The sequence below is a fragment of the Centroberyx gerrardi genome, chromosome 3 (genome assembly GCF_048128805.1).
Source record: "Centroberyx gerrardi isolate f3 chromosome 3, fCenGer3.hap1.cur.20231027, whole genome shotgun sequence".
NCBI classification, from domain to species: Eukaryota; Metazoa; Chordata; class Actinopteri; order Beryciformes; family Berycidae; genus Centroberyx; species Centroberyx gerrardi.
In genome coordinates this window covers 28,935,299-28,960,298 of record NC_135999.1, presented here as the reverse complement: position 1 = coordinate 28,960,298, position 25,000 = coordinate 28,935,299, and the positions used below count along the sequence as shown (strand labels likewise).

Sequence of the window (25,000 nt, the reverse complement as noted above, 5' to 3'; positions counted from 1 at the left end):
TGTCATCCCAATAATCCCAGTAAAGAACGTCCTCGATGGTATTAAGGTGATACAGATTGTTGTTGATTGAACTCACTGCTGTTTAGGAGATTTCACTCTTAAAGGTTGGAGATATCAGCGCTCGTTTTCCTTCCTTCAGAAGAAGGCATTAGCTGCCATTCATTCTTGTTCAGTATGAAAAACAAGTTCCACAGAGCGAGAGAATCCATCACAGGAAGCATGAAGCCTTCATTTGGTTTGGTCAAAAGTTCTGCTTTATCGTTGTTTCATTGAGTGTTTTCATCTCGGCGCTGCGTTACGTTCCTCTCTGCTTCCTGTCAGTCAGCTGACTCCACAGGAAGAAATGGAAGTCTCCTCCAGGAAATAATCCAAAACCTCTTTTTTAAAACGACATAAAACAATGTTAAGTTTTGATTCGTCACTTGCTGTGTGCCAGGAAGATTTCCCACCAGTGACTTTATCCAGCACCACAATAATAATAGTATAATTTGGGTAAATAGGGCATAAAAAGGGCAAATTTACAGCGTTTCAATCAGGGACATCACAGATTTCTGCTGATAAGATGGGTATATTTAAAAAAAATCTTGCCTAGTTAAGCTTTAATTGTAGGGAACAACAACATAAGATTAAAAAAAACAGGAAAAAGCAAGCATTAACCAGCTCCCTGGTTAAAACATGAGTTAGCAACCAATCCGTGCATTATGGGAATTAGCAGCACAGTTGAAATGCCTCTTTGACCAATCAGATTGCTTAGCTGAAACGAGCCATCATGTAACACGGATAGATGGATGGATGGATGGATGGATGGAGAGGTGAGGAGAGGACAAGCGGAGGACGAGTGGGAAAGTTTGCCTTTCTCACCCTCTGCTGTGCCCATGGGTGGGGGTGGTGTGTGTGTGTGTGTGTGTATGTGTGTGTGTTAGATATTGAAACGACAGGAGAGGAGGCAGAACAATGAGAGGATGAAGAGGCAGGAGGGAGGAACGACAGGAACACAACAGATGAGAAAATGAATAGAGGAGGTAGAGAGAGAGAGAGAGAACAAATATTATAAGACTACCTACTGTCCACACACACACACACACACACACACACAGGTCCAGCTGTGACCAGTCTCTGTTTCCCTCCAGTAAACATCATAACCCGCCTCCTGGTGTCCTAGCAACAGATATCTTGACAACGCAATGGGAAGGCATCTTTAATATTGTTTTGTGAGTGTGAGAGAGTGTAGACTGTCTTTGTCAACCCTCCTATTACGAGACAGACAGACAGACAAGCACACACACACACACACACATACCTAGATACTCATGTTTATTTCATGTCAAGAGAGAGGATTACTGCACAAAACACAACTACATGAGACAGAATTATTTTTACATTTTTTGAATTTGAATCTCAAAATATATGCAAATAAGAGACAAATTCTACCTTGAGTTTAAATGAAATGTGATCCAAATTTGTCTCTTCTCTCCACTGTGATGAAACTTCCAGAGATGCTTGATGAAGAGGAAACGACCAGGCTTCAAACTCGGAAATAACTGTTGATTTATCTCATTTATTTAAACTTTTTTATTGTCTCTATACAACAGAATGTAACTTGGTGTCTGTTACCCAAGTTCTGTAGCTTGAGTTCTTTGATTTGTACCACTTCAACTTTTGTTTTTACCTTTCTTTCTTTCTGATGTAATTCTGAGGTAACGTAACTTTTTTGCGATGCGCTGAAATGCTTTGGCGATATTGGTTTTCTTTCCATTTGTGGCAATAAAGCTGACTTGAATTCAGCTTAATTGAATTGAGAGAGAAAGAAAGTGATAGAGAAAAAGAAATATAATAGAGAGAGAGAGAAAAACAAATAGCAATAAAGCCCATTGAATTGAATTGAATAAAATTGGGGAAACAGAGACTGAGAGATTATTATAAAGACAGAGTATAAAAGAAAAGAGAGGATCTCTGTCTTGCCTGTCCACTTTCTCTTTTCTCCACCTACTCCCCTCTCTCTCTCTCTCTCTCTCTCTCTCTCTCTCTCTCTCTCTTTCTCTCTCTCTCTCTCTCTCTGTCTATCTCTATCTCTGTCTCTCTCTGTCTCTCTGGTATGGATTGGGTTGGTTTGGTTCATTGGCCTTGACCTCCCTCTGAAATGGAGCAGAAAAACTGTACGTGCAACTGGACTTCATCTCTTCCTTTCTTGCTCTCTCTCTCTCTCTCTCTCTCTCTCTCTCTATGCCTATCCATCCTCCTGTCCTCCTTTTGGCCATTCTGTCGCTCCATATATCACTCATCACCTCCTTCTCTGTTTGTTTCATGTCTCAGACACTGCTGAGCTCTACGTGCTTCGACAACACACAGTATTACCTCAGACAGTTAGTTTAGTTGTAGTGTGGTGTGGTATGATGTGCTTTATTTTGGTTTAGTTTGTTTAGTTGTAGTGTTTTCTTCTGCTCTTTAGTTTTAATTTTTACCTTGATTAAACGTCTGAATGGTTGTAGACGTCCAGGCTAAAATGAATCTACATTGGGTTTAAAAGTAAAAGTTCAGTAATATCTACGTCTTAGACTACATCTTCTGTGGTATATGACAAAAGTAAAGCATTATCTTGTACACATGGACTTCTCTGGTGCATATTTTTTTATATTTACAGCTGATGTACTTTAGTCCGGTTTAGTTAAGTTGTGGTATAGTGTGATATACTGTAGTTTAAATTAGTCAAGTTTAGTTGTGGTACAGTGTGATATACTGTAGTTTAAATTAGTCAAGTTTAGTTGTGGTACAGTGTGATGTACTGTAGTTTAGTTGTGATATAGAGTGATGTACTGTAGTTTAGTTGTGATATAGAGTGATGTACTGTAGTTTAGTTGTGATATAGAGTGATGTACTGTAGTTTAGTTGCGGTACAGAGTGATGTACTGTAGTTTAGTTGTGATATAGTGTGATGTACTGTAGTTTAGTTGTGATATAGAGTGATGTACTGTAGTTTAGTTGTGGTACAGTGTGATGTACTGTAGTTTAGTTGCGATATAGAGTGATGTACTGTAGTTTAGTTGTGGTACAGTGTGATGTACTGTAGTTTAGTTGTGATATAGTGTGATGTACTGTAGTTTAGTTGTGGTACAGTGTGATGTACTGTAGTTTAGTTGTGGTACAGTGTGATGTACTGTAGTTTAGTTGTGGTACAGTGTGATGTACTGTAGTTTAGTTGTGGTACAGAGTGATGTACTGTAGTTTAGTTGTGGTACAGAGTGATGTACTGTAGTTTAGTTGTGGTACAGAGTGATGTACTGTAGTTTAGTTGTGATATAGTGTGATGTACTGTAGTTTAGTTGTAGTATAGAGTGATGTACTGTAGTTTAGTTGTGGTATAGTGTGATGTACTGTAGTTTAGTTGTGGTACAGAGTGATGTACTGTAGTTTAGTTGTAGTATAGAGTGATGTACTGTAGTTTAGTTGTGGTATAGTGTGATGTACTGTAGTTTAGTTGTGGTACAGTGTGATGTACTGTAGTTTAGTTGTGGTACAGTGTGATGTACTGTAGTTTAGTTGTGGTACAGAGTGATGTACTGTAGTTTAGTTGTGGTATAGTGTGATGTACTGTAGTTTAGTTGTGGTACAGTGTGATGTACTGTAGTTTAGTTGCGATATAGTGTGATGTACTATAGTTTAGTTGTGGTACAGAGTGATGTACTGTAGTTTAGTTGTGGTACAGAGTGATGTACTGTAGTTTAGTTGTGATATAGTGTGATGTACTGTAGTTTAGTTGTAATATAGAGTGATGTACTGCAGTTTAGTTGCAGTACAGAGTGATGTACTGTAGTTTAGTTGTGATATAGTGTGATGTACTGTAGTTTAGTTGTAGTATAGAGTGATGTACTGTAGTTTAGTTGTGGTATAGTGTGATGTACTGTAGTTTAGTTGTGGTACAGAGTGATGTACTGTAGTTTAGTTGTAGTATAGAGTGATGTACTGTAGTTTAGTTGTGGTATAGTGTGATGTACTGTAGTTTAGTTGTGGTACAGAGTGATGTACTGTAGTTTAGTTGTGATACAGTGTGATGTACTGTAGTTTAGTTGTAGTATAGAGTGATGTACTGTAGTTTAGTTGTGGTATAGTGTGATGTACTGTAGTTTAGTTGTGGTACAGTGTGATGTACTGTAGTTTAGTTGTGGTACAGTGTGACGTACTGTAGTTTAGTTGTGGTACAGTGTGATGTACTGTAGTTTAGTTGCAGTATAGTGTGATGTACTGTAGTTTAGTTGTGATACAGTGTGATGTACTGTAGTTTAGTTGCAGTATAGTGTGATGTACTGTAGTTTAGTTGTGATACAGTGTGATGTACTGTAGTTTAGTTGCGGTACATTGTGATGTACTGTAGTTTAGTTGCGGTATAGAGTGATGTACTGTAGTTTAGTTGTGATACAGTGTGATGTACTGTAGTTTAGTTGTGATACAGTGTGATGTACTGTAGTTTAGTTGTAGTATAGTGTGATGTACTGTAGTTTAGTTGTTTAGTTGTGGTATAGAGTGATGTACTGTAGTTTAGTTGTGGTACAGTGTGATGTACTGTAGTTTAGTTGTGGTACAGTGTGATGTACTGTAGTTTAGTTGTGGTACAGTGTGATGTACTGTAGTTTAGTTGTGATATAGAGTGATGTACTGTAGTTTAGTTGTGATACAGTGTGATGTACTGTAGTTTAGTTGTGGTACAGTGTGATGTACTGTAGTTTAGTTGTAGTATAGTGTGATGTACTGTAGTTTAGTTGTGGTACAGTGTGATGTACTGTAGTTTAGTTGTGATACAGTGTGATGTACTGTAGTTTAGTTGTGATATAGAGTGATGTACTGTAGTTTAGTTGTGATACAGTGTGATGTACTGTAGTTTAGTTGTGATACAGTGTGATGTACTGTAGTTTAGTTGTGATATAGAGTGATGTACTGTAGTTTAGTTGTGGTACAGTGTGATGTACTGTAGTTTAGTTGTGGTACAGTGTGATGTACTGTAGTTTAGTTGTAGTATAGTGTGATGTACTGTAGTTTAGTTGCAGTATAGTGTGATGTACTGTAGTTTAGTTGTGATACAGTGTGATGTACTGTAGTTTAGTTGTGATACAGTGTGATGTACTGTAGTTTAGTTGTGATATAGAGTGATGTACTGTAGTTTAGTTGTAGTATAGTGTGATGTACTGTAGTTTAGTTGTGGTACAGTATGATGTACTGTAGTTTAGTTGTGGTACAGTGTGATGTACTGTAGTTTAGTTGTGGTACAGTGTGATGTACTGTAGTTTAGTTGTAGTATAGTGTGATGTACTGTAGTTTAGTTGCAGTATAGTGTGATGTACTGTAGTTTAGTTGTGATACAGTGTGATGTACTGTAGTTTAGTTGTGATACAGTGTGATGTACTGTAGTTTAGACCGCCTTCCCTCAGCAGAGCTGCTGTTAACCGCTGACCTCTCCATGATACTTCCACTGGTTTGGCAACACAGAACAAAATCTACTGATCTACTGCTGAACAGACAGAGACAGAGCTTGGTTTAGTTAAGCTGTAGTGTAGTGTAGTTTATTTTAGTTCAGCTGTAGTTTAGTTGTAGTGTGGTGTAGTTTATTTAGGCTGTAGTGTGGTGTAGTTTAGTTGTAGTTTAGTTTACTTGTAGTGTGGTGTGATGTTTTTTTAGTTTTGCTGTAGCGTGGTGTTTAGTTGTAGTTTAGTTGTAGCATGGTGCGGTGTTGTTTAGTTTTCAGTTTGATTTATTTGAAGTTTAGTTCATTTGTTGTGAGGTGTGGTGTTGTGTACTAGGGTTTAGTTTAGTGTAGTTGTAGTGTGGTGTTTAGTTTTGCTGTAGTGTGGTGTTTAGTTTTAGTTAAGTGTGGCTTAGTTATGTTGAGTTTAGTTTTTTTTAGATTAGTTGTAGTGTACTGTACTAGAGTTTTTTTATAGTGTAGTTTAGTTGTAATGTAGTGTGGTGTTAATAAGTAGTAGCAAGTTATCAAGTATGTCTGTGTAGATTCATTTCAGTCATACAGGTAATAAGATTAAAAATTAAAATACAATTTTGTGATGTAAACTGGTTTACAATCTAACTTTGACCCACCAGCTTAAAAGGTAAAAGTGTCATTCTTAATAAAACAGTTCTCCAAAGCCAGCTTCAGATTCAGAGCTACGTTCTGTGCATACATTTTTTCAGCAGTGTGGCTCTAAAGACTTACAGGCTGCTGACTTGGTGTTTCCTCCGCTGCTGGTCTCTCTGGTTTGACCCTGACGTTAATGGAGTGTGTCTGAGGTCCTCCAGGGCACCGGGGAAGATGTACATCCTCCTCTGTGGTCTATCACACACACACACACACACACACACACACACACACACACACACACACACACGTCCACTGGAATGGACTACATGAGGCTAGAAAGAAAGAAAGAAAGAAAGAAATAGCTGATTATTAATGTTTCTCTCTATTACTCTCTCTCTCTCTCTCTCTTTCAGGGATCTGAGTGAAAATGGCATCCAGGCCATCCCAAGGAGGGCCTTCAGGGGAGCCACGGACCTCAAGAACCTGTGAGTGAAACACACACACACACACACACACACACACACACACACATGCATGCACACAGACACACAAATTCACGAAACACAAACAAGGGAAAGAATGAGAATCACTTCAAAAGCACAAGTACAAAAAATGTCCAGGAATTTGTTTGAGATGCAACACAGCACATGACACACATGGTCCAAGATAACAGGACCTCTAACCGAGTAACACGGTAGTCAGTGTAGAGGATTAAACAACTGATTTTGCAGTAGTTTGGTAGTAACTCAAGTAAATTCAAATTTGGATAGTGTTGCTAGTAATTCATTGTTTTTTTTTAACTTTTAGATGTAGTTAACCCTTGTGTTTTATCAACTCCACGGTCCCACTTATGGTGTTAGCCCTTTTTCAGGCAGCCCTCTATAACACTTTATTAGCAACCATAAAACTTTAGATTCCCTCCTCATGCTGCGTTACACCTATTAACCAACTTCATTCCTCATCATTATCACAATATATACACTTACTTTTATAATGTACAATTTCTAGCCCACATTCAACTGGAATTATTAGCCAGGATACTCATTTTGAAACTGTGCGACATGTTTTTTGGCCACACATGATGACATCTTCAGTGTTTCTGGTCAAATCTGACCGATGATATCACCCATTCATTTCCTATGGCCGCCCAGATTTGACCAGGAACAACACAGATGTCCTAAGTTTGAATACAACACCCTTCACTAAAAGGTGTGAACATGATTTTCTTTGTTCTGATACCTGATGTCATGAAGCATTATGGCAATCAGATTAAAGGAAACATATTTATGGCAGCAGTAAGTTCTAAATCGGTCAGATTTGACTGTAACACAACAGGATGGTTAACTACTGCAGATACCAGTTGTTTTTTAGTTTTGACAATTGTTTTTGACTTTCAAAGTGCAGCAGCTTCCCCATCACCGACAGTAGTGACAGAATGAAGTGATATACGTAGTACAGTGACAACAAGGACCTCCCAGACAGTGTACAGGGACAGTAGACTTTACTTATCACTAAATATACAGCATTCAATCACTGTGTGCATTTCAGAAAGTCCTGTTTTGTATTTGACAGTCAGCTGGATAAGAACCATATCAGCTGTATTGAGGAGGGGGCGTTTCGGGCTCTACGCACTCTGGAAGTACTGTGAGTAGAAAAAAAGTTTTAAATGTGTAAAGTATTTGAGATGTAACTATGTTTTGAAACCTAGTCACCTGTACTGCTGTTCTGTATCTTACAGACTTTGGATTGTGTCTTGTTACCAATCGTAAGAAATTATGCTTTGTTATACTTCCTCTCTCAATTCTCTCTCTCTCTTTTTTCTGTCTTCCCTCCCCCTTTCTCCCATCCTGCTCTTTCCCTTCCACTCTTGTCTTGTCCTCTCTTTTACTTTCTAACGCTCTTTCCCTGTCTCCCTTCCTCTCTCTCTTTCTCTGTCCTTTCTTTATCTTCCTCTCACGTTATCTCTTTCTCTTTTCTCTCCCTCCCATCCTTCATCTCCCTATTTCTTCCTCTTTCTCTCTCTATCCCTTGTTTGTCTTCCTCTCACATTACCTCTGTCTTTCTTTCCTCGCCCTCCCATCCCATTTATTTTTCTCTCCTTTTCTCGTCTTCATCACTCTCTTCCGTCTCTCCTTTCCTCCCATCCTTCCTCTCTCTCTATCTCTCTCATCCTTCTTTCCCCTCTTTCCTCTCTCTCTTCCTGTTCTCTCTCCCTCTTTGTCTCTCTTTTTCTGTCTTTCCCTTCATCCCATCTCCCTCTCTTTTCCTCTCCATTTTTATTCTCCTTTCTTCCTCTCTTGTCTCTCTCTCTCTCTCTCCCTCTCTCTCTCTCTCCCTCTCCCAGCACACTGAACAACAACAACATCAGCAGTATTCCAGTCTCCAGTTTCAACCACATGCCCAAGCTCCGCACATTGTGAGTCTCTCGCCTCCTTTCACTACGTTACCCACAATGCCACAGTGTTTAGTCTGGCTGTAGAACCGCACTGAGACGTAAACAAAACAGCGGCACTAACAGTATTTGTTTCTTATTTTCTCCTCCTCTCCTCCTCATTTTTTCCTCGTTCCATACCCAACCCACTTCCTTCCTTCCTACCTTGCTCCCTCCTTTCTTCCCTCCCTCCTTTCCTCCCACCTTTCCACCCTCCTCCCTCATTTCTTCCCTCCTTCGCTCTTTTCCTACCTCCTTCCCCCCTCACTTCCTCCCTCCTTTCTACCTTCCCTATCTCCTCCCATGTTCTTTCCCTCTTTCCCTCTGTCCTCCCTTCTTCCATCCCTCTTTCCCTTCCTCCTTCCATCGCGCTTTCCTTCCATCTTCTCTCCTTCTCTCCCTCTTTCCCTCCATTCTCTCTCATCTCCTACCTCCTTACTTCCTTCCCTCCTTCCTTTCTTTCTTCCCTCCCTCCTCCTTCATTTCTTCCCGCCACTCCTCCCTCCCTCATTCCCTTCTTCTCAACCTATACCCCTCCTCCCTCCTTCCTCCCCTCCCTCCTTCTCTCTCATACCACACCTTCCTCTCCTCTCTTTTCTTCCTCTCTCCCGCCACTCCTCCCTCCCTCCTTTCCTCCATCTCAACCTCTAACCTTCCTCCTTCCTCCCCTCTCCTCCCTGTTCCTTCTACTTCCTCTCTCCTGCCCCTCCTCCTTCCCTCTCACCCCACACCTTGCTCTCCTCCCTCCCTCCTTCCCTCCATTTCAATCTCAACTAACACTCCTTCCTCTCCTCCTTCCTCCCTCTTCTCTCCTCCCTCCTTTCCTCCCAGTCGTCTCCACTCCAACTCTCTGCGTTGTGACTGTCACCTGGCCTGGTTGTCTCCCTGGCTGAAGCAGCGGCCGGCGTTGGGCCTATACACCCAGTGCAGCTCCCCCCCCACCCTGAGGGGCCTCAACCTCGCCGAGCTGCACAAGAGCGACTTCGCCTGCTCAGGTACAAGAGCCCAGCAGGGGTTACCAGACTTCAGGTCAAAGTCTAGATGGATGTACGGATGCTAACCTGTAAAATATGCTTAACGGTGCTAGTATTTTAACATCAATAAGTCATTACCACATTAAATTTGAGACATTTGTATAATTACCCTATATAAATGAGACCATCGCCGAGAAGATTGTCAGCCTCTACATGTTGATCGTCTTCAGTGAAGTGAATTTGGAAGAATTTGGTGAAACACTAGCACTAACAATACTGGTGTGAGCTAGATGCGACCAATGATCTCCAGCATTGGTTTCCACTAATTATACCAAGTTATCACTGCAGGCCACGGCGGCAGTGCGTTTGTCCAGCCGTGCAGCCTGGCGTCCGGCTCCTGTCCTCCCATGTGTTCCTGCAGCAACAACATCGTGGACTGTCGAGGGCGGGGCCTCACCGCCATCCCCGCCCACCTGCCCGAGGCCATGACCGAGATGTGAGTACCCCGGAAGACACAGGCTGCACTTTACATTTACGTTTTATCCAGAGCGAATTACAGCGAGTCCGACAGTAGAATGAGCTTCAATTCCTTGATCACCAAATTTACAGCCAACCAAGAGTAAGGAGTGCGCCATAATGCCCCGACGATATTGCTGTGACCAGAGTATGATAGCATGACAGCACAGTGCTAGGAAAAGAAATAAAGTAAGTGCTAAGGAGAGGGATAAAAAGTAGTTTTGAGAGCAATTCGAGTCAGTAGGGAACAGGAAATGTGATTCAGTGGGAGAAGGTGACGTCAAGTACTTATGATGATCAGCGCTGTGAGGGAAGATGGTGAGTAACTCGGCTGTTGTAACTGGAGTAGGACGGTCACTCTACCAGTGGAGAGCCAAAAGGGAAAAGAGCTGAGATCATACAGGGCTGGACCATCGGCAGGAGGTATGGGGGTGTAGGACTGGATCGTGGTCTGGAGGTATGGGGGTGTAGGACTGGTCCATGGTGTGGAGGTATGGGGGTGTAGGACTGGTCCATGGTGTGGAGGTATCGGGGTGTAGGACTGGACCATGGTCTGGAGGTATGGGGGTGTAGGACTGGACCATGGTCTGGAGGTATGGGGGTATAGGACTGGACCATGGTCTGGAGGTATCGGGGTGTAGGATTGGACCATGGTCTGGAGGTATGGGGGTGTAGGACTGGTCCATGGTCTGGAGGTATGGGGGTGTAGGACTGGACCATGGTCTGGAGGTATGGGGGTGTAGGACTGGACCATGGTCTGGAGGTATGGGGGTGTAGGACTGGACCATGGTCTGGAGGTATGGGGGTGTAGGACTGGACCATGGTCTGAAGGTATAGGGGTGTAGTTCCCTTCACAGTGGAGTGCAGGTGGGTGGGCATGGGGGAATTTGGGGAGGTTGAAGACGAGGCGGGTTGCATTTGCTCAGATAGGAGATGAATAAAGTTTGTAGGACAGCTGTGATTTTCTCAGGCGCTAGCTAAAGCAGAAATAACTATTTTAACACAGATGGATATAATTTACCACACACCGATATATGTAAATATTGAACATTGCCACATGTCATCCCCTGCTCCCATCTCCCCTCCCTCTTTCCACTGCAGAAATGCCTTTTAAAAAAATATCTTTTCAATGAGGATTAGGCAACGGCTTCTGTCTTGGAGGAATAAAGCAGAGTAAAAAATAGGTTGCTGTTCCATTAACAGCAACGCACAGGTTTTTGAGGTGAAACAGCCTTTATTTGGCTGGCTTAGCGATGCATTTTGGCACCAAACAGTAAAACTATGATCAATAAAATGTGCTGGGCCCCCTGTTGAGCGCTAACACAGGCCACAGCACCATTAAGAACAGGCAGCACTCCATTAGTGTCCTCTGGTACATGTGCACTATAGAGAGTTAGTGACCTACATGTATGCCACCTAATGTGTGTGTGTGCGTGTGTGTGTGTGTGTTTGTGTGTTTGTTTGAGAAGCTCTATTAATCCCCAAAGCAGAAATGTGTCTTTTGTGTGTGTGTTTGTGTATACTCTATATTTACGTACCGTAAATATAGAGGACATATATGCATGTTTGTCAGTTTGTGTATCCACATGTTCATCCATCTGTGTAAGTGTGACAATTTCTGTGTGTGTGTGTGTGTGTGTGTGTGTGTGTCTTTCTCTTTGTTTTTCTGTGTAAGCCCCCTGCCTGTCTATCTGTTCATTCTCAGATAGGTTTTTGCCCTATTCCAGTGTATTAACCTATGGAAAAGTATTTTTAAGTACATAATAATACTGTATATAAGTACTTATTGAAATCTTTCTCATACATAATGTACTTAGAAGCGTGTAAAACACATTATAATGGCAAAGTGTTACATTTGTAAACTTTGTACTTACAGTCTGTTCATACACCCTGATAAATACATTATGTTTACCATTATTTTTTATATTATTTTTTGTTTTTTTTTGTTTTGTTTTTTATTGTGTAGTACACTGGAATAAGGCCAGTTACTGACATTAGTGTCGGTTCTTCACCTGCTTTTCAGTTAGCGAATTCTTGTACTTACAGTATTGAAACCTGCCCTGACCGGACTGCCAGCTGGTGGATTTTGGGATACTTACAAGAACACACTCTCTAAATCCTGCTGCTTTTCGGCCAATGGCTCGCATTCAGTAGCGTGACAGGGCAGTTAATCACGGCGGGTGGTAACTTGGACGAATCTAATAAACAGATTATATTGGCCATTACGTGTACTCTGTGTTACGGCCAACACGTCTAATGTTTCGATGTGTATTCCAGCGTCAGGCTCGCCGTGCCTCCGTCCCCGCTGCCACGCGGAAATATAGTATGAACTCATGTCTAGTGGCGGAGATGGAGATCGATGTGAAGCCTGGATGGTATCAGCAGGGCGGTAGTGCACCCCAAAATATTGGGACGGGGTGTCACTTGTTTGCTGATATATTGGGGCAGATATTGGCCTTTTTTTAAAAATCAGATACGGTTCAGTCAGTGTCGTTCACCCACGAAATGACGGATATGATGCAGTTTGTTTAATTACATATTTAGTGTAGAATTTATCAACACCACACTGGTTGTCTATAGGAAGCCCTTAACCTGAATTGATTCTAATGCAACATTTTGCTCAGATTACATGATACAGATGCAGATGCACATGAATATGTTTAGTATTTTTATTATCCTGGGTTTCAATGGAGAGTTTTAGTGTCCCATGATGGTCTAAATGCTGTTTCAGAGGCTTTTCCACCCTGACAACAGGGAAATTCTGCCAGAAACACTGAATTCTTGTAATTTTGGGGGATTTTTTTGATATTTGATATTGAGCATCAGCACAAAGTAATGCCTATCTGCAGATTCAATCTAAAATAAATATCAGTTTCAGCCTTCAAAAGCTCATATCATTTGAACAGTAGTGCCAACTCAGCTGCAACATGAGGAGGGGGGGGGGTGGATTTAATAATCTGAATCATCAGGATCAAATATCACAAATAAAAAGCAACAACAACAAAATAATACATATTCATTTTTTATCTGTGAGATGCTAGATATCCAATACCTTCGGTTTGAATGGGCATGACGCCACAGTAGATGACATGAGGCCAGTGCTGAGTTAATGTTGCATGGTGGTGTTGACAGCTGCTGGTGCAGCTTGTATGGAAACTGCAGTTTGGTGGAAGTAACATCCAGCTGGCAGCCATGTTGTGGTGTGTAATGGACTACAGGAGGCCAGAAAGGAAGACATAGCTGATTATTAATGTTTCTTTCTCTCCTCTCTCTCTCTCTCTCTCTCTCTCTCTCTCTCTCTCTCTCTCCAGTCGTTTAGAGCAGAACGGGATCAAGTCGGTTCCTCCTGGAGCTTTCACCTCCTACAAGAAGCTTCGTCGAATGTGAGTCTGCTGAACACACACTAACTCACCCTGTTGGAATGAAAATTTGGTAACACACAAGACTTCATAAATATCAGTTGATGTTAAAGTAGTAATCTGCAACATTTTCATATAAATAAATGTCCATTTCGCTCCTCTCTAATGGCTGATTGCTATAGCACAACAGTGATTCAGCCTATATCCAGTTCATGAAAGTTTTCCATTGTCTGTTCTAAACAGCCGCTGTCTGGTAGCTCTTTTCTGGGAAAAATCCTCTGTCGCACAGGAAGTGATGCGTTTTTCCGGTTTATTTGGAAAAAACAGAAGAAGAAGAACGGGGTAGTTAGCATGAGCAGCGATAGCCGCCATGGCTGAACAGACAAAGAAAAGAGAAACTCAAACTGCATCAACAGCAAATCTGTGGGAAGTGCAGTGCAGAAACACCACAGCAGTGAGCTCTTAGCACCAAAGATGGAGACGAGGTTAAAAATCATCAATATAATGTAAATGAGCACTTTTTAAATGAAACTATACAGTTTTATGCACATGAAACATTCTCAAATTGATTGATTTATTTTGACTTTTCCCTATTTTCTCCCAATTTTGTCGTTGCCAATTCCCGATGTGATCCACGGTCCCCTCCTGTCAGAAACAATCTGATGACAAACTGATGTTGAGTTGAAGGTGTATTTATTAACACTGAAATCCAAGCGCAGTCTTTTCCTTCGTGGTAATGATGAGCCAATGTATTTCTCTTTAGAAACTGAGAAAGATCAACACTAAAGTATTTCCAATAGCTTTCGTGATATGCAGTATGCTTGTTATGACATGAAGTGATTATATAGTAGTCTTTCTTAATGAGAGTTAATGAATTATAATAATAATAATAAAAATCCCAACTTGTGGTATCTCTTTAGAGCCACTTTAGCTTGAGCAAAGTAGGAACTCTGGTCCAAATTTGAATAAAAATATATAAATGTCCTCTTTTGTTTTATTCATCCATGACCAATGTATTCATGGTGTTGGCAGCCCAGCAGGCTAACTGGCTTACCTAGATACTGTAGTCAAGTATGGCTAGTTTGAACTTTAACTCAACCAATGAGATTATTTCTGGCTCTGAGAAATGTTTTTATAACTAAAACTCCAATCTGCCAACTGGATGCTGGTCTTCCTCTCCTCCTCCTGTCTCGTGGTTTTCCTGCTCTCACCGACACTCCACATGACATCCAGCCCAAATAGATTTTCAGCACTGAGGAGCGCTTGATTTATCGTCATCTAGCAAGCGGTGGGTCCCCTTTAGTGGCCCTGTGAGTGTCTCGCATGGTGAATCAAACGCACTTCATGTGCTGCAGTGCAGATTTTTTGAAACTGTAGATTTGACCACAATAATAATGTAGCCCTGTTTTCTTTCTTTCATTTTCTTTCTTTCTTTCTTTCTTTCTTTGTTCTCTTACTTTCCTTTTTCTTCTCTCTTTCTTTCTTTCTTTTTTTCTTTCTTTCTTTCTTTCTCTTGCTTTCCTTTTTCTACTTTATGTCTTTCTTTCCTTCTTCCTTCGTGGCTTTCTTTCTTTCCACTCTCCCTGCTTCTCTCTCTTTCCCTGCTCATTTCCATCCTCAGCCATTATCTCTCTCTCTTTGTTTCTTTGTGGTTTTTCTTTTCCTCTAGTCTTATCCTTCTCTCTCTCTCTCTCTCACACACACACACACACACACACACACTCCCCCCTCGCTGTCTTACATCATCAGTGTGAGACAGTCCCAAGCCGTCAGAGGGGGTCGATTACATTACCAGGCTGGTTTAAGTGGTTTATACAGAGATTTAATATGACAGTTGAGTGACTGACGTGTGGCGGCAGGAGGGGGATTTTATAATCTAACGTGTCATGATTTGGATGGCTGGACCAAACTGCAGAGTCGACGTAAACACAGAGCAGCTCCCTCTCTCCCTCTCTCTCTCTCTCTCTCTCTCTCTCTCTCTCTCTCTCTCTGTCACATAAAAGCTGGTGTCAAGCTCACTTACAATTCACCCATCTCGGGAAATGGGGTTTCTTCATAAATTGTTTTTATTTGATTTGATTTGGGAGAAAGGAAAACGCATTATAAAAAACAATATTTTATATTTGAGCCCAATGGATAGCACATGAAAGTGTTACTTAAAGGAAAAATCCACCGTAAAACACTTGGGTCCATTTTGTTGTTTGATGTATTTTAGAGCAGAAAATGTTTCAGCGATCTAAAAAATTGAACAGTAAATGTCATTTATGGTCATTATGGTGTCACTCTCGTATCATCAGGGGTCCTTGAGGGGGTTCGAGGGCCCCCCAGCAAACCGAGAAACAGCTTAATTTCAACATAATTAAACTCCTTAGAAATTACCCCAGTTATAGGATGTGTAAAAACAACTTCACTCTCACCGCTGTTCTCTCCCCATGTACAGTGTAGACAGTTGAGCTAAAATCTTCCCATATGGGGGTTGCTGGGACTAAATCGTATCAAATGGGGAAGAAGTGAAGTCTACTGTGTGTCTATTTGTGACATGAAAACATTTGAGACGCCTTGCTCTACTGGTGAGGATGGAGCCCAAAGGGTCAGAGGTCACGGCTGTTTCCAGGGCCAACACAACTTCCCTTGCGTCACCTTTACGCAGCAAAGCAGTCAGTGGCACTTTGAAAGTTCAGACAAAGCCGAAGTTTCTGCCTGCTGTGACAAAAGTGTGTTTGTCTGTGTGTGTGTGTGTGTGTGTGTGTGTGTGTGTGTGTTCCAGAGACCTGAGTAACAACCAGATATCTGAGATTGCTCCTGACGCTTTCCAGGGCCTCCGAGCTCTCAACTCACTGTGAGTAATGTTTGTGTGTGTGTGTGTGTATGTGTGTGTGTGTGCACGCGCACATGCATGTTTGAGCTGTTGGTGTGTTTCCCAAAGTGCCTGTTCCAATATGTGTTTACATATGTCTCCCTGTATTATGTCTATGCAGCCTATAGGCCCATATGTTTCCACCACATGTGTGTATGTGTGTTTGCACATATGTTGTCATGAATAATTGAAGTGTGGCGACTGGTCTCTTGTAAACAGCGATTCCTTTATGATATATCATGTCGTACAAACAGTCACAGTGGGTGGTCTGTGCCGCTGTGTTTGCCAGTGTGTGTATGCATATGTGTCTGTGTGAGTGTGTGTTCTGTTGTGTTTGTGTGTGTGTGTGTGTGTGTGTGTTTGTGTGGACATACATGCAGGGTTGTAGTGGAGCATAAAGCCTGCCTGACACACCTTCCTTTTTACTGATGGAATAGAAATTACACTCCTTGACCGAAGTCTTTATGATCTAAATTTATAGTAACATCATAGTAAATAGTATGTAAGTAGTAAGTTATGTGGATATAGGGTATTTTAAGGAAACAAACATATATTTTTGTTCATATTGGTGGTTGTTTGCCTCATTATGATCATGTCAGGGGTTTGTCTCTGTGGGGAAACTTCCTTGTTTGTATTTGTTATAAAGGGCTTTCAGGGGGGATTTCTGATTCATTTCTGTGTGTTTTTGACTGAACTGATCATTTCATCACTGATCCATATGATTGATTTAGTGTTTAGATAATGTCAGCTTGTTAGCTAGCTAACCATAGTATCTGGTCAGCTAACCATCACTGTCTTGTTAACACATCTGACACTAGCTAACGTAGCTAGCAGCAGCTAGCGTTAGCATGTTCACATTAACATCAGTGTGTTTGCTGGCTAGTTAGCTAGCTAACAGTTTGTTCAGGTTAACTGAGCTGACTCTTCTCAAGCTACAACTCAGAGTGTTTTGGAGTAGAGACTAGGGCTAAAGACAAGACAGTTTACTGTGTCACAGTAACCAAATCCACCTTATCACACTATTCACTTTTACTGAGAACATTACTGAATTGAACAAGCTTTTTCAGCTCGCTCTCTGTTTCCAGCCTGGTTGTGATGTATTTAGTTTCCCCCTGGATGCTGCCAGATGTGGTTACTAGATTTGTGACACAACTGGGAAGCCTTGTGTGTGTTTGTGTATAGTGAGAGTGGTGCTTTGTAAATATGTATGCGTGTGTATGTGAGAACTCACTTTATCTTGTCCCCCCCTGTGCTGTGCTGCCTTGCAGGGTGCTGTATGGGAATAAGATCACTGAGCTGCCCAGAGGAGTGTTTGATGGCCTGGCGTCTCTGGAGCTGCTGTAAGTCCCAAACACCCACCACCAGGAAGCATGTGTGTGTGTGAATTTACATTTACACTGACTGTGGGACCGACTGAGTGACTTACAATGACTGCAACAGTAGAGTCATCTTTAAAGCTACAAAGACTTTTATGCAAAAATACATCCATCTTATCATTCTGACAGCTTAAATCACAAAGTGGAGGATTGTCCCATCCCCACTAATTGAAATGCTGTAGATTCGGCCGATTTACCCAAATGAATTTCAGGTGTCGGGTATGGACATCCTGAGAAGCATAGCTAATCTGTCTCTGCTCCATTGTCACCGAGCCAAACAAAGTCAGAGCCCCATTCGTTGTCTATGGAGCAGCCACTGATTTTACATCCCAGTGACATCACAAAAATTCAAGGGTGGAGCTTGTTGAGTTTTCATTTTGTATTCTAGAACTACAGTTTAAAAATCATTTGGGTGCAAGAACAAAAAAAATCATATGGGTCAACAAAGTCAACCCCATTCATTGTCTATGGAGCAGATCCAGATTTTACATCCCAGTGACATCGCAGCAACTTCAAGGTTCAGTTCTCCAGTTTCTAGCTTTCGGAAAGAGCGGTGCAGGTTCACAAGTACTGACTGAACGGTCCTGAGGCAGGGGGAAGAGCAGGTGAATTCTTAAACTGGGTGGCATTCCCCTTTAAACATGTGGGTCCTTGTCTCCTGTGTCCCGCAGGCTGCTGAACGCCAATAAGATCCACTGCATCAGAGCCTCGGTGTTCAAGGACCTGGAGAACCTGGCTCTGCTGTCGCTGTACGACAACAAGATCCAGAGCCTGGCCAAGGGAACCTTCAGCTCCCTGCACAGCATCCAGACCCTGTGAGGCACACACACACACACACACACGCACACACACACACACACACACACACACACATGCAGACACGTGTACAGGCACATCCATGTACGCATACAACACACACCGAATTCCTCAACAGTGACAGAAGACAAGATCACTGGAGGAACAAAATTGTTTTTTTTTCTATTCTATTCTATTCTATTCTATTCTATTCTATTTCTGTATGCTCTCTTCTATTCTATTCTGTTACTGTATGTTCTCTCCTATTGTATTCTATTCTATTTTTGTATGCTGTCTTCTATTCTATTCTGTTACTGTATGCTGTGTTGAATTCTATTCTGTTCTGTTCTGTTCTGTTCTTTTCTGTAATGGTACACTATTCTATTCTGTTGTATTCTATATCTGTATGTTGTCTTCTGTTCTATTCTGTTACTGTATGCTCTCTTCTATTGTATTCTATTTCTGTATGTTATATTCTATTCTGTTACTGTATGCTCTCTTCTATTGTATTCTATTATATTTCTGTATGTTCTATTCTATTCTGTTACTGTATGCTGTGTTGAATTCTGTTCTGTTCTTTTCTATTCTGTTATTGTTCTCTATTCTCTTCTATTCTATTCTACTTCTGTTCTGTTCTGTTCTGTTCTGTTCTGTTCTATTCTATTCTATTATTTTACTGTATGATCTCTCCTATTCTGTTCTATTCTATTCTACTTCTGTATGTTTTGTTCTGTTCTATTCTATTCTAATATTTTACTGTATGATCTCTCCTATTCTTTTCTGTTACTGTATGCTGTATTGAATTCTATTTTATTCTGTTATTGTACACCCTATCCTGTTGTTGTATGTTCTATTCTCTTCTGTTCTGCCTGATCTGACTGTGGTCCGCTCCTCTGCCGTTTTCCCATCAGCCACCTGGCCCAGAACCCGTTTGTGTGTGACTGTAATGTGAAGTGGCTGGCCGACTTCCTGCGCTCCAACCCCATAGAGACGAGCGGAGCGCGCTGTGCCAGCCCCCGCCGCCTCGCCAACAAACGCATCGCACAGATCAAGAGCAACAAGTTCCGCTGCTCCGGTCTGTCTGTGTGTGTGTGTGTGTGTGTGTGTGTGTGTGTGTGAGACAGTGAAGAGAGAATGAGAGAGTGTAAGAAGATAGCGAGGGTGTGAATGTGTAAGACATGCAGTGTTGAGGGAGCTACTGTGAAAGTCTAGTTTTATAAGCTACAAGTTATTTCTCAGCTCATTTGCCTCAGCTCATTTATTCTATAATCATTTTAGCAAGTAAAAATAATGGAGCGAACAATTCGTTTTGCATCCTTGCTTCATCAGGTTCAGGCATTAATGTCATCATTAAGCACAGGTGGGATGCAGCAGCAGGAAGGAACCTGTTCTTCATGATGAGATTAATGGGCGAACCTGATGAAGCAGAGATGCGTAACGTTTTGTTCGCTGAAATGAAATAAGTTTTGTTATTCTGTAGTAGTACTACTTTGTAGCTACTCCTTAGTAAGAAATGATCATAGATCGTCTACATCTGCAGTGTCATATAATACAAAATCATATAACTGCAAAATTTCCACTGACTGAGCTGCACTCGGCATGATTTTGATGTAAAAAATAAACGTGTCTTTTCAGTCTAAATCACAAAGTGTGGCTGCAACAGAGAAGAGCGTCCCGTCTCTGCTAACTGAGACCTCATAGATTCACCAGATTCGGCCAAATGAAATTCTGGTGTTGGTGTGGCCACAAGAAGTGATGAACGAGCAAAATGCAATCCGTCTCCTGAGCAGCAGCAGAGAAAGCTGGACTCACCAGCGTTAGATCTTTTCCTCTCTCGTCTCCTTGGTTTCCTTTAGTATAAAGCGTCACAGACCGGCTGGTTGGTAAACAGTTTGCTCACCTTACAGGATTTCTGAGTATTGAAGTTCAAAGTTTTCAAACAGTTAACCTCTCGCTGCCATTTGGAGTCTCCAACATGCGAAGTTGCCTAGTGCAACTTTAATAAAAATTGGATTTTATTTGAAATAAAATGCAGGGAATGTTCACTCTCCAACAACTGCCTGCCAGAAAGAGACACAAATCTAAGGATGAAAAAAATGCAATTCCCTTCTTTTCTGTTATAGCCAAAAATAGCTGCGGTGGTTAACTACGCCAAAAATGTAGTTAAAATGCTAAAATCACTATCCAAATTTGCGATTTAATTGAGATACCATCAAGCCTCTGCACAATGTAGTTAAACAGCTAGTTTAATGACATACAGTGAAATGACTCCCCCAACACTAGAGATGTGTGTGAGGTTGTTGTGTGTGTGTGTATGTGTGTGTGTGAGAGAGAGAGAAAGCAACTGAGAGTAAGTGTGTATATGAGTTTGTGTGTGTGTGTGTGTGTGTGAGAGAGAGAGAGAGAGAGAGAGAGAGAGTGTTAAATAGTGACAGAGTGCGTGAGAGAAAGACAAAACCGAAGTGAGTAATCTCTTCGACTGTAACTGGATGCCGGTGACTAAAAACCGACAGGCATTTTCATTACACACTCCATGCCAGTGTATGAAGCCAGCCTCTCGCCAGTGAAACCATGGCAGGCGCCTTGACCGCCATATAAACTAATCCATGCTGCTTTAGTCCGCTGCCAGGCTTGGAAAGCTCCGAGCGGGCTGACACATCACTTCCATAAAACAGCAAAACATAGAGACGGATGGTTTCACGCCTTCTTTCATGTGCAAATATGTTAAAGGATATAGCTGCCAGTCTCACACAAGACCTCCCTTAGGAGTGTGTGTGTGTGTGTGTGTGTGTGAGAGAGAGAGAGAGAGAGAGTGTATTTGTTCGTTTGAAGCCTCCAAACACTTTGACTAACTTGGTTTTGTTTCTCTTTCATTTCCATGACAGCCAAGGAACAATACCACATCCCAGGTGATTAAATGTGTGTGTGTTGTGCTTGTGAAAGTGTGTGTGTATGTATATATATATCCCTGATCACGCTTTGAAGCACAAAGAAACTTTCACTCAAACAGCCTGACAGCGTACAATAACAGTAACACCCGCTAGTACAGAAACGGAGTCTAAAATTAAAATATTTTTTTGTGTGTGCGTTGACCAAACCAACAAGCCTTTGCTTTTAAAAACTGAAGTCTGCTTTATTTCCTGTTGTTCTTGTGCAGAGCTTCTCTCTCCACAAAACTTGGGGCTGGTCTAACCGAAAACAGTAAATATGTCATATGCTATTTAGGAGAAGCTTTTATCCTTTATATAGTTTTATTTAAGTGCATGCATTTCATGCCGATACATTTACGTCCGTGCTAGAACTGAGCCTGATGGTTACAGCCTTGTGCTGCATTCACATTGTGGCGGCATGCAGTAGATGGCATGCTGGGTCTATTTAGTTCCAGTTGGGTCCATTTTGATCCGATCAGGTCTGGTTAGGTCTATTTGGGTCTAGGTGGGTCTGGTTAGCTCCAGTTGGGTCCAGTTATGCCTGAATAGGTCCAATTGGATACAGTTGGGTAGAGATTGGTCCATTTAAGTCCTGTTGTGTCCAGTTGAGTTCAGTTGGGTCCAACTAGATCCAGTTTGCTCCAATTGAGTTGATTTAGGTCCTCTTAGGTCCAGGTCCAGTGTGGTCCCTTGTGTTCGATTTGGTCTAGTTAGGTCCATCTTGGTTCAGTTAAGTACAGTTGGCTCCAGTTTGATCCAACTAGGTTCGGTTGTGTCCGTTTAGTTCCTCTTAGGCCCAGGTCAATTTGTTTAGACCCAGTTAGGTGTAGGTGTTGTTGTGTTCAGTTAGTTCCATTTTGATCCAGCTTATTCCATTTGGGTCCAGTTTGGTCCAGTTGTGTCCAGTTTGGTCCAGTTATGTCCAGTTTGGTCTATTTTGATCCAACTAGGTCCAGTTGCGTCCAGTTTGTTCGATTTGGGTCCACTTTGTTCCATTTGGGTAGAGTTTGGTCCGGTTGTGTCCAGTTATGTCCATTTTGGTCCAGCTAGGTCCAGTTGGGTCCAGTTTGCTCCAGCAGGGTCCAGTTAGGTCCAGCTGGGTCCATTTATCTGTCGTCCCATGTGTCCAGGTACTGAGGACAGGCGTCTGAACTACGAGTGTAACAGCAAGCCGGTTTGTCCTGCCAAGTGTCGCTGTGAAGCCAACGTGGTCGACTGCTCCAACCTCCGCCTCACCAAGTTCCCCGAACACCTGCCCTCCTCCACCGAAGAGCTGTGAGACACACACGCACACACACACACACACACATACACACACAGGGATGGACACGTACACATATAGTAAACATCTCATATGCTATTTGGGGGATGCTTTTATCCAAAGTGCATGCATTATTAGCATGGGTGGCCCCATTGGGATTGGCACCTCTAACCCTGGCATTGTTAGTGCTGTACTCTACCCATCAAGCTACAGAGGGCCCCACACACACACACACACACACACACACACATGATTACACTCTTATGCATGCACATACCGAGATACACACAAACGTGCACGCAAATGCACATGGACAGACATATTCTCATACAGTACATATGAATACACACACACACAGCCACTTTATGGATAACCATGTTGACGTATCTGTATGAACACACACTGCCTGACTGCACACCCATTGGGTAAATACACTCACACACACACACACACACACATTCCAAACCAATTCCTCCGCTAATGATGTTTTTGCTGCTGTGTTGTGTTCAGTTGATTGCTCATGTCTGCTCTCTGTGATCGTCCCAGGCGTCTCAACAACAACGACCTCTCGGTGCTGGAGGCCACCGGAGCCTTCAAGGGCCTGTCGCAGCTCAAGAAAATGTAGGTCACTCAGAGAGCCTCGACCATGATGCGTACACGTTTAATCACCCAGAGCGTCTTCCCACGCATCTCATTGTCTGAGTTTCAGCGGGGGAGAATGGGGGCTGTAACTGTTAATGAGGTGATTTAAGGCTCGCATACACACCGCCATCACCTTGCTTCCTCGGTCGCCCAGCTCCAGTATATTTTGTGGGCGGTCAGGATCGTCCCAATGGTAACTTGGGACAAAATAAACAAGATCATTCACAGACATACATGCAGCTATGTACTATGTATGTATTTTTTGACACTTGCAACTTTGTTGTATCTCTGATTAAATCTAACTTTAGCTAGCCAGATATCCTGCCGGTAAACACAAACCCACATTATTTCCAAATCATCAAACAACACTACGCTCAATCCCTCTCCACGTTATTAATGTTGCTTTCTTTTTTTTTTTTTTCTGTGATCTTTTAGAAATGTTAAAGCACCAGGAAGCCTTGGATAGATGTGATTAGCTTCTCGTCAGTCGGCCAGTTTTCATGTCTGAGTTTGAGTTTTGAAGGGAAACCGAAAGCAAATGTTCAGCGGTCGATTTTTCTGCGCCGACTAACCGCTCGACTGCCACCACAGCAGTAGTCAACTGGCTTTGGGGGGAGTAGAAGACTTTCCTCCATGTTGAATGTTCATGTTCAGTGAGAACTGCTCGGATGCTCTGGGGGCGGAGGCTGCGATGAGGTTAACGATGCTTAAAACAACCGGTAAAGGGGGGAGGGGGGGAGAATGCAACAGTCCCGCTGCTGTTGTTTGTTGCAGAAAACTGTGAAAAACCCCAGTGTGAATTAGGCCTTTGTGAATGAGATACAGTTATGAAATACTACATATACACCACCGGTCAAAAGTTTGGCAACAGTAAAGACATCAAAACTATGAAATAACACAAACTGAATTATGCAGCAACCAAAAAAGTGAACTAATCAGTCTATCTTATATTTTAGATTCTTTAAAATAGCCGGCTTTGGAAAGAAATTCATACATAGGATCAATTTCACTATTTATATTTGTCTAAGAAACAAATTTCAAGCATTTAAGCAGAAGCCTTTAGATCAAAATGGCTTTAAGAGAATGAGAAACATTCAATCAGGTGTGTCCAAACTTTTGACTGGTAATGTACATATTACGTATTTATACTACATACTGTATAATGCATGTATCTGATGAATATAATACTGTAATGCACATAATCTGTTGGTCACAAATAGTGTCACTCAGTTACATTTTATCAGCATCAGCATTACATTTTGTCTTTAAAATAGAAGCAGAGAAGCTGGTTGCATGCTTGTAGCTTCAACACAAAAATCAGAATTTTACTGACAAAGACAAAGACATTTGTACTTTCATCAGAACATCGGTCATTTAAATTACTGTTAATTTTGTAGGTTATTGATCCCCTCTTTTCTCTTTTCTCTTTGCCCCCCCCACACACCCAAGCCTGTGCCCCATCAGTGCTGCTGTGCTTTTTTCTAATTTCATACTCATGTCTTCTTACCTTTCAGCAATCTCAGCAACAACAAGATCTCAGAGATCGAGGACGGGGTGTTTGACGGCGCCGGCTCGGTGGTGGAGCTGCACCTGACAGCCAATCACCTGGAGTCTGTCAGAGGGAGCATGTTCAGAGGCATGGAGGGGCTGCGCATGCTGTGAGTTAGCTTCATCCTCTTCCTCACTGTCATTTTCATCATTGTAGAGGCAGAGAGAATAGGCTGTAAGGTAAGGAGTCCAGTCAGACCCTTAAAGGCCTCTGATGTAAAGATTTAAATGTGAAGGAGCAGAGGAA

General features: G+C 42.0%; 1 protein-coding gene across 1 annotated transcript in view; it reads left to right on the top strand.

Annotated features, from left to right (window-relative positions):
• The window catches only part of LOC139913179 (slit homolog 1 protein-like), a 75,213-nt gene that overhangs the window by 29,226 nt on the left and 20,987 nt on the right, over positions 1-25,000 (top strand). The window contains exons 5-18 of the mRNA XM_071901141.2: positions 6,478-6,549; positions 7,637-7,708; positions 8,409-8,480; positions 9,327-9,490; positions 9,818-9,965; positions 13,297-13,368; positions 16,112-16,183; positions 17,470-17,541; positions 18,249-18,392; positions 19,284-19,447; positions 21,258-21,281; positions 22,433-22,577; positions 23,110-23,184; positions 24,720-24,863. Coding sequence (XP_071757242.2) covers positions 6,478-6,549; positions 7,637-7,708; positions 8,409-8,480; positions 9,327-9,490; positions 9,818-9,965; positions 13,297-13,368; positions 16,112-16,183; positions 17,470-17,541; positions 18,249-18,392; positions 19,284-19,447; positions 21,258-21,281; positions 22,433-22,577; positions 23,110-23,184; positions 24,720-24,863 — 1,440 coding nt within the window. The remainder of the gene's footprint in view (positions 1-6,477; positions 6,550-7,636; positions 7,709-8,408; positions 8,481-9,326; positions 9,491-9,817; positions 9,966-13,296; positions 13,369-16,111; positions 16,184-17,469; positions 17,542-18,248; positions 18,393-19,283; positions 19,448-21,257; positions 21,282-22,432; positions 22,578-23,109; positions 23,185-24,719; positions 24,864-25,000) is intronic.